This window comes from Vombatus ursinus, unplaced genomic scaffold (assembly GCF_900497805.2).
Source record: "Vombatus ursinus unplaced genomic scaffold, bare-nosed wombat genome assembly UNPS02006874.1, whole genome shotgun sequence".
Taxonomy (NCBI): Eukaryota; Metazoa; Chordata; class Mammalia; order Diprotodontia; family Vombatidae; genus Vombatus; species Vombatus ursinus.
In genome coordinates this window covers 9,651,816-9,661,677 of record NW_020946652.1, presented here as the reverse complement: position 1 = coordinate 9,661,677, position 9,862 = coordinate 9,651,816, and the positions used below count along the sequence as shown (strand labels likewise).

Genomic DNA, 9,862 nt, shown 5'->3' with positions numbered 1-9,862 from the left:
TCCTGGGCTGCCACTGGCAAGGTCTGAAAAAAATTGGTGGCCGAGGTGTGGGCACCCACGAGGTGGGTCCGACCTGTCTGATTACATGATTTTTGTCCTGAACACCTCCAGACCCCGAGGGGAGCATTTAACTCCTAGACTTAGAAAGTATCTGACGCAATGAATACCACTCTAAACCTCTTGGAAATCGGAAAGCAAAGTGAGGGAGGATCGCTTATCGATGGCCGTCCTCCACGGGGAGAGTTCCAGAGGTGATGGAATGATGAGGTCCAGCTGAACAGCCGCTGGGAAGGGAATGGGAGCTTCCTGGGGGTCGCCCCGGGAGAGACGAGGCTCCTCCCCCCGGGAGAGACGAGGCTCCTCCCCCCTCCCCCAGCCCCGCCTCCATCCCGCTTTTAGCCCCGCCTCTCTCCCATGGCCCCGCCCCGACCTGCCCCTCTCCTGGCTCTCCCCCGCTCCTTCTCTAGCCCCGCCTTTTCCCTACATCTAGCCCGGTCGGCCAGTGCCCTTTCCGGGGCGGGGGTCGCTCTCCTCTACCCCGCCCCATTCCCGTAGCCCCGCCCTTTCTGCCCCAGTTTGCCTTCTCCTAGCGGTCTCTTCATTCTACCCCGCCTCTTCAGGTGTCCGCCTCTCATCTGTCCCTCTCCTCCATCCCCGTCTCCGCTTTCTCTCTCCCTTTCCCAACCACAGCGGCCCTGCCCCCTCCTACCTTTGTGGTCTTCTTACACCTTCCATCCCCCATGTACTCCCCGATCCGGTGTCCCCAGCCTCCTGGCTGTTCTCCTCTCCGTTCCCCAGGCCTAGAAAGCTCTCCCTCCTCATCTCCTCACACTTACGTACCTGGCTTCCTCAAAGTCCCAGCTGCAACCCCAGCTTCTATAGGAAGCCTTCCCCACCCGCTTCTTAATTCCGGTGTCTTCCCTCTGTCCATTATCTCCTTGGCTTTGTACGTTTTTGCAAGCTGTTTCCCCCATTAGATTGTAAGCGCATTGAGGGCAGGGGCTGTCTTTTGCCTCTTTCTGTCTCCCCGGCGCACAGCGCACTGCCTGGCACGTAATAGACATTTAATAAATGTCTATTGACTATTGTAGTTCTCTTCTATTCCTGCCTCCTCTCCATGCTGTCGTGTTTAGCTCCATGCTGCCTCCTCCCGTCCTGCCTCGCCAGTTCTCTTCTATCCCCGCCCCTTCCCCGCCCACTTTGCCTCTCCCTGCCGTCTCTATCCCCGCCCCTCCCGTGTAGCCCCGCCCCCTCTCCTCCCGCTCGGCCTCTCCCAGCTGTCGCTCTCCTCTCTCCCCGCCTCTCGAGCGCTAGTCCCTCCCCCCTCCTCCCGGCCCCCTCTTCGTCCCCGTGGGGCTGGGTCACGTGCTCCGGCGGCGGCGCCTGCGCAAAGCGCGCCCCGGCGGCTGTCAGGATGAGGAGGCGGCGGCGGCCGGCGGCCTGGCCCCACGGTTCCCGCGGCGGCCCCGGCGCCCGCTGAGGCCGCGCCTGTCCCGGCCCCGGCCCCGGCCCCGGCCCCGCTGTCCGCTTGGGCCGCTCATGGCGCAGCCGGGCCCTGGAGGAGGAGAGGCCGCTTCCGATGGTGAGACCGGAGGCGGCGGCGGCGGCGGCGGCCGGGAGGGACGGAGGGAGGCCCGGGCCGGGCCCGAGCTCGAGCCGGAGGCGGGGCGGGCGGGGCCCCGGGATTCCCTCTGTCTGTGCGGGCGGCGTTCAAGGCCCTGCCCGAGGAGGGGGCGGTGGGGAGAGGGGGCAGGGAGGCCGAGCCGCTCGGCCTTTCCCGCCCCCTGGCCTGTGACCTTGCCGCCGCCAGAGCCACCCGCGCGGCTCCCGGAGCTGCCCCTTCCCTCGCTCGGGCCGCTGCAGGACATGCTGTGGCTCCCAGGGGCCCCCGGTGGCCCTGCGGGTCTTTCCTAGCGCGGGATGGGCTGCCTGAGGCTGCGCGCCGCCTCCCCCTGGAAACCACCTGTTCTCATCTCCTGCCCCCTTTGGGAAGCCTTCCCGGATTGCCCCAGCTCTCCAAGTCTGGGGCCCAGCGGGGTGCCCAGGAGCTGCTCAGTGCTTGGGACTTGTGGGAAAACTGGCCAGGGGCTGTAATCTCCATCCATAGAGTAATTGGATCTTGGTATAGAGGAAGGGAGCCTAGTCACTCGATGCTTTTAGCCTGTGTGTGTGTGTGTGTGTGTGTGTGTGTATTCCTGCACGGAGGCCGGGAGACATGGGTTCGAGTCCCACGCAGGCTGGGTTTTCCCCCTCTGTAAAAATAGGGTGGCAGCGCTCCCTGGCTCCCTTTGGCAGGGCTGTGCCCACTGGGTGCCTTGTTGTGTAAATGTCACTTTGTTCCAGCCTTTGGGACTGGAAACAATGTTATCAGATCTGCAGGCCGGGCCCCCTGGGGAGGTGTTGGCTTGCTTTGGCTTCTCCTTCCCCTGGGAAGGGGGAGCAGCTGTCACCTCCCATCCTGGAGAGGGGGGTGGGGGACAGCAAGACGAAGAGGCATCTCCTGGGTCCACGAGGACTAGACGTCGCTGAAGGCGAGCTTGGCAGGGCTTGGCCATCCTCCTTCAGTGCCTTTTGATGCAGTTGTCCTGGGGGATCCTGGCCCGCTTGGGTGAGGTTAAAGGTCTCTGGATGGAGGGTTGTTCATTGCTGTTTTTAAATCCAGTCTTACAATTTATTATGCAGCTGCATTGCGAGATCCAAAAGTCCAGGTACACATAGATTTACAACTCTTTACACTCCAATGAGATTCTGTGTTTAGTATATTCCTAACAGTTTGGGTATCCCCTTCCATTCATTTCTATATTTGTGTCTACATTTAGAGTATTACAGCATAGCTTTGTAGCTGGAGGGAACCCTTGATCTCATGTAGTCAACCTTCCTCATTTTACAGAGGAGGAAACTGAGGCTCCCAGGGATCAAGTAGTGCATTGCAGAATGATATCTATCCAGTATTGTTTTCAATGGGACATGCTGAATTTTTACTTACCATATAGCCTAACAGCTCCTTAGTTATCCTTTCACTGACCATTCCTCTGTTGCTATTTGTAGATAGGGTTGTCCTTTCATATAACTTTAGCCTGCACCCTTGGCTGCACAGCTCTCAGATTGGCAAATACGTCAAGTGATTGTGGCTAAACTGCTTTTTTTTTTTTAAAGCTCTTCTTGTCTCTTTATTGTGCAGGCTTATTCATGTGAGTCACACTTGTGTATAGAATTATCATAATTGGTGTGGATGTACTTTCTTCTGTCCATATCCTATTTTCTGGTAGTAGTAACTTAATAGTTTTAATTGCACATCATCACTTATTTTTTTCACTCTTATGATAATTTTGATTTTTGTTCAAACAAGTGGTTTGACTGTCACAGCCCATTGACTCTCCTATCAGTTAGGACTCATTTCCTGGCTACTCAAATATAATCAGTTTCATCTTTTGTGATATTACTTGGTGCTTTCTGATTCTTTTCTAGAAGAGAGGGAGACTTTTTTGGTTGTTTATAAATCTTTGGGTTTTCTTATTCATTATTTCTTAGCTACGTTTTCTTTCCAAAACACACACACACACACACACACACACACACAGACACACACACACACTCACACACTTGCAGTTCTCAGCCATTCTCACCGGGGCATTGTATACATTGATTTAATTTGGGTTAGGGTCTTCTTAAACTCTTTGTAGAGTTTCTATACCTCTGTGTCATCTGCAGATGATGTTAGTGACCAAGTTGCAGTTATTTTCATGGTGGTCTTTTCACAAACACTGCAATGAAAGATAACTGGATGCCCCAGGAATTATATTTATTGTTGCCTTTGGACATAGGAGAAATCCAACTGTATCAATGACTTTATTTGCCTCAGAGGAGAACCTGTGAGCTCCTTTCAAATAGAAATGCTATATAAAGTGCTGTGGAGAAGGCTGGTGAAAGAACGTGAGCAGTATTTCCGGATTAAGTAAGAGAAGTTAGGTGGAAAACCAGTTTAGAGAAAGCTAGTGAGAGACCCAGCTAAGTGAAGTTACATTGAGGCCATTGAAGGCTGAAACTGGAAAGACGACAGACAAAAAGGGGAAACACCAGCCAATCTATGTATACATGTATGTGTACATACATGTGGATATATGTGTGCATGTGTCTACACACATGTATGTGCACACCTATTTGTAGGTGCAAAAGCCCATGTGTACATAGACACACCTATACAGGGCATCTCAAGTGTCTTAGTGCAGCTTGAAACTTTGATAGTTTAAATCTCCACTAAGACTTGAAATACCTTATGTTGATTTATAGCATATTACTAATAATGATGATAGTGCACATTCATAGAGCACTTTGACATTCAAGCCTATGATCTCATGTGATCTTCAGACAACCCTGGGAGATAGGTCCTCTCAGTATACAGATAAGAAAACTGAGGCATTTAACGGTTCAGTGACTTGTCCAGGGTCACACAGCTCAGGTCCAAGCTCTAGACCCTGTGCTGCACAGCTTTTCATCCTCAAGGCCACTGGCTACATTTGGACTCTACCATCATTGTCCTTTTGATACTTTTATGGAGAAAACAATGATGGAAAAAGCAGCTTCAGATTAAGTGTTACAAAGAGGAGGTCCGGTGCTGAAGCCACAATTTGAGAATGATGAGAGATATCAGAGTTTTGGAAAAACGTCTCAGGCCTTACTAACGGGGGAAAAGGTGGCCAGAAAACCTCAGCCACCAAACTCTAGGTGCTGACTTTCCCATCCATCTTTACTGTCAACTCTTGCAGTGGCAGCCTCCCTCAGGAGGGAGTTAGAAAGGAAACAACAGCCTTTCTCATCTCAGGGGATATCCCATAGTGGATCACAGCACTGTTCACTGAAGCATAGAGAAAATACAGGTCCCAGGGTGCTTCTTATTTGTAGACTCTAAAAAGCATTTGGTTTGATGAATCGCTTTCACACCCCCTCTCTACTGCCCGTAAACAGGCCTGAGTCTCCCCTATCCTAAAAAAAAAAAAAACCCTCACTTGGTCCTTCCATCCCCATAACAGTCATCCTAGGTCTCTTCTGCCCTTTATGGGTCAGCAACTCAAAAAGCCGATTACAGTTGGTGCCTCTGTCTTTTTTTCTTTGTTGTTCAGTTGTTTTTCAGTTGTGTTCAACTCTTCATGACCCTGTTGGGGGTTATCTTTGCAAAGATCATTGGAGATATGTGCCATTTCCTTCTCCAGCTCCTTGGGGTTAAATGACTTGCCCAGGGTCACACAGCTAGTAAGTGTGAGGCCAGATTTTCTTTCTCTTTTCTTTTTTTTAAAATTTAATTTAATTTAATTTAATTTTTTTTTTAACAAATGTTTTTAAAACTTTGAGTTACAAATATTCTCCCTTCCTCCCTCCCCACCTACCCTCATTGATAAGGCAAGCATCTCGATACAGGTTATAGATGTGTAGTCATGCAAAACACTTCCATAGTAGTCCTGTTGTGAAAAACTAAGTATATTTCCCTTCATCCTATCCTACCCCCCCATTTATTCTATTCTCTCTTTTGACCCTGTCCCTCCTCAGAAGTGTTTGCTTTTGATTATCCCCTCCCTCAATCTGCCCTCCCCTCTATCAACCCCCTGCTCTCTTGTCCCCTTCCCCCTTTATTTTCCTGTAGGGTAAGATAGATTTCCATACCCCATTGTGTATGTTATTCCCTCCTTAAGCCAAATCCTATGAGAATAAGGTTCACTCATTCCTTCTCACCTTCTCCCATTTCCTCTCCACTGTAAAAGCCTTTTCATGTCTGTTTCATGTGAGATAATTTACCCCATTCTACCTCTCCCTTTTTCCTTCTCCCAGTATAAGCCTCTCTCACCCCTTAATTTTATTTTCCAGATATCACCCCTTCATCTTCAACTCACCCTGTGCCCTCTATTTACCTATCTATACATACATATAATTTTTTTCCCTCCAACTACCCTAATACTGACAAAGGACTCATGATTTACAAATATCATCTTTCCCTGCAGGAATGTAAACATTTCAACTTCAATGAGTCTCTTATGATTTCTCTTTCCTGTTTACCTCTTCCATATTTCACTTGAGTCCTGTATTTGAAAGTCAAATTTTCTATTCAGCTTTGGTCTTTTCCTCAGGAATGCTTGAAAGTCCCCTATTTCATTGAATGACCATTTTTTATGCTGAAGGATTATACTCAGTTTTGCTGGGTAGGTGATTCTTGGTTGTAGTCCTATCTCCTTTGCCCTCTAGAATATCATACTCCATGCCCTCTAGACCCTTACTGTAGAAGCTGCTAAATCTTGTGTTGTCCTGATTGTGTTTCCACAATTCTTGAATTGTTTCTTTCTGGCTGCTTGCAATATTTTCTCCTTGACCTGGGAATTCTGGAATTTGGCTACAATATTCCTAGGAGTTTTCCTTTGGGGATCTCTTTCAGGAGGAGATTGGTAGATTCTTTCAATTTCTATTTTGCCCTCTGGTTCTAGAATATCAGGGCAGTTTTCCTTGATAATTTCTTGAAAGATGATGTCTAGGGTCTTTTTGATTAGGGCTTTCAGATAGTCCAATAATTTTTAAGTTCTCTCTCCTGGATCTATTTTCCAGGTTAGTTGTTTTTCCAGTGAGATATTTCACATTCTCTTCTATTTTTTCATTCTTTTGGATTAGTGTTACAGTGCCTTGATTTCTCAAATTGTCACTAGCTTTCAATTGCTCCATTCTAATTTTCTTCAGTAATCTTTTGGACTTCCTTTTCCATTTGGCCAATTTTGCTTTTTAGGGCATTCTTCTCCTCATTGGCTTTTTGGACCTCTTTTGCCATTTGGGTTAGGCCAATTTTTAAGGTGTTATTTTCTTCAGGATTTTTTTGGGTCTACTTTAGCATCACTCTCAGTTTTTCCTCTACTTCTCTTACTTGCTTCTCAAAATCCTTTTTGAGCTCTTCCATGGCCTGGGACCAATTCATATTTTTTCTTGGAGGCTTTGGATGTAGGAGCTTTGTCTTCGTTGTCTTCTTCTGGTTGTATGTTTTGATCTTCTTTGTCACCAAAGTAAGATAATATAGTCTGACTCTTTTTGCACTGCTTACTCATGATCCCGGCCAATTACTTGAGTTATAAACTCTTTGTTAAGGTAGGGGTCTGTTTCCAGTGTGGAGAATGTACTGTTCTAAGCTTCAGGGGTTTTGTGCAGCTGTTTTCAGAGATACTTCTAGTGACCTGTAAATTTTCCATTCTTCCAAGGTGCTATGATCAAGGGAGAGGTGTTTACTCCTTTCCTGGCCTGTGCTCTGGTCTATGAGTGACCACCAGCACTCTTTTCTGTCTTGGAACTATGAGGATTTCCTCTCCACAGCTACTACAAGCTCCACCATGCCAGTGCTCCTCCTTGCCCCAGGACCTCCACCCACAACTGTGACCCAGATCCAAGTATGGGCAAAGCAAGAGAATCCTGCACCAGCAGAGAGATCCCTGCAATCCTGCTCTGATCAGCCACTTGATTCCCCCTCAGTCTGTGGGCCAGAAGCTCGGGAGGCAGCTGCCACCCTGGGGCTGAGCTCGGGGAATGGGGCTGGAATCCCACCGTGCTTCTGTCTCACTACCGTGGAAACAGACTTTTCCCACTGACCTTCTAAGTTGTCTTTGGCCTTCATAGGTTGAGAAGTCTGGAAACCTCCACAGCTGCCTGTGATTCAGTCCTCTGAGGGCTGCTCCAGGTTCGCTGTGGCCTGCCACGCCCATGTTGAACTGCGCTCATCTCCCAGCCCAGTGCGATATACCTTTCCGATCAACCATCCAGGCTGTCTTTGGCTGGAAATTTGTTTCACTTTGTCTTTTTGTGGGTTCTGATGCTTTAGAATTTGTTTAGAGCCATTTTTGATAGGTATTTGGAGGGGTTTGGGGGAGAGCTCAAGCACGTCACTGCTTTTACTCCACCATCTTGGCTCTGCCCCCTCTTTCTCTTTTCTTAAGCCTTTACAATCCAGCTTCTGACCTTACTCTACCAAAACTGCTCTCTCCAAAGACTGGCAAATCCAATGGCCTTTTCTCAATTCTCATTTTCCTTGACTTCCCTGCAGCCTTTGACACTGTTGATCACCCTCTCCTCCTTGACGCTCTCTTCTCTCTAGGTTTTCAGGACACCACTTTCTCTGGGTTTTCCTCCTGCATATCTGACTTTGCCTTCTCTGTCTCCTTTGCAGGATCCTTATCCAAGTCATGCCCACAGGTTTCTGTTCTGGGCCTTTCTCCTTCATCTTTATACTATCTTATTTGGTGATCTCATGAGAACCCTTGGATTTAATGACATCTCTGTGCTGATTCTCAAATCTACCTTTTCTGCCCCAGTGTCCCTGTTGACCTCCTGTCTTGGATCTCCAACTGCCTCTCAGACATTTGCCTTAAGTTCATAATTTCTAAAACAGAACTCATCTTTCCCCCAAACCCTTTCCTATCAATTAGACGGGCCAACACCATCTTCCCATTCCCCCAGGCTTGAAATCTGGGAGTTATCCTTGGTATCCCTTATTGCCAAGACCAGCCCGTCTCACCTCTGCAGCATCTGTTTGGACCCTGCCTACTCCCTGGTGCGGACCCTTTTCTCCTCACATCTGTACCATTGCAGTAGGTGCTGGGGGATCTGCCTGCCTCCAGTCTCTTCCCACTCCAGTCCACCCTCCAGTCACTGAAATGATTTTTCCAAAAGCGCAGGTCTGACCATGTCACCCTCTACTCAGTAGACTTCATTGACTTGTATCGCCTCCTGGATTAAATAAGAAACACCCTCTTTGGAGTTCAAATCTAGCCCCCTCATACTTTCCTTATTCTCCAACACCCATACACTTTGATCCAGTGACCCTGACCTCCTGATCACAAGCAAAACTCTGTATCTCTGGACTCCAGGCCTGGAACACTCTCCCTCATCTCCGACTTCTGCCTTCCCTGACTTCTTTTAAGGGCTAACTAAAATCCCATCCTGTAGAGGAAGCCTTTCTCAACTCCTCTCAATTCCATTGCCTTCCCTGTCTTAATTACTTACAACTTGTTGGTGCGTGTTTGTTTGCTTGTTGTCTTCCCCGTTAGATTGTAAGCTCCTTGAGGGCAAGGACTGTCTTTTGCCTCTTTTTGGTGACACCAGCTCCTAGCACAGTGCCTGGCATATAGTAGGCACTTAATAAATGCTTATTGATCGACTGACTGACTAAAAGTGGGAGATATTTTAAGCTGCCTTGAGGAGCTTACAGTCTAATGAGTGAGAAAACAAACAAGTATGTCAAGGAGAAATAGTACATAATTAACGGAGAACATGTACTAGAATTAAGATTGGTTGGGAAAGGCCTCTTCTAAAAGATTTTTAGCTGAGACTTAAAGGAAGCCTGGAAAGCCAGGAGGTGGAGATATTTCCATCAGATTTTATGTTTATACAGCAGCTAGAGAGGACCTCATTCAATGCTCTGATCATTATTAATCTGTGTGGTGTAAAACTGGGAGGTGGAAGCGCACCAATGAGATTTGTTCCTGCCCCTGAGATGAAGCCCATTGTCCACGTCAAGACAGGCTTTCCTACTGATGGAGCGGTCCTTCAGGTGCTCAGGGTGGTAGATCCTGTTGTGCCAGATGCACCAAGCTGAGAAGTGTCCAGAGCATCCTGGGTGAGCAAAGTGTTCTTAGTTGGGCCTAACCATCTGAAAGGAAAAACCAGGTGGATGAAGAGATGCCCATAGTTTTGGTTTTGGTCTGCAGTTAGATGGATAATCTGTGGGGGTTGTCCATTTGTATGTAGATGCACACCTGCATGTGATGAACTCTGCTGTTACCCAGAGGCAGTCAGACCACACACACACACACACACACACACACACACACACACACACACACAC

At 48.3% G+C, this 9,862-nt stretch overlaps 1 protein-coding gene across 1 annotated transcript in view; it reads left to right on the top strand.

Annotated features, from left to right (window-relative positions):
* Window positions 1-1,514: 1,514 nt before the first annotated feature.
* Window positions 1,515-9,862, top strand: part of RABEP1 (rabaptin, RAB GTPase binding effector protein 1) — a 58,536-nt gene continuing 50,188 nt past the window's right edge. The window contains exon 1 of the mRNA XM_027848713.1: window positions 1,515-1,582. Within this exon, the coding sequence (XP_027704514.1) occupies window positions 1,540-1,582 (43 nt within the window). The 5' untranslated portion in view covers window positions 1,515-1,539. The remainder of the gene's footprint in view (window positions 1,583-9,862) is intronic.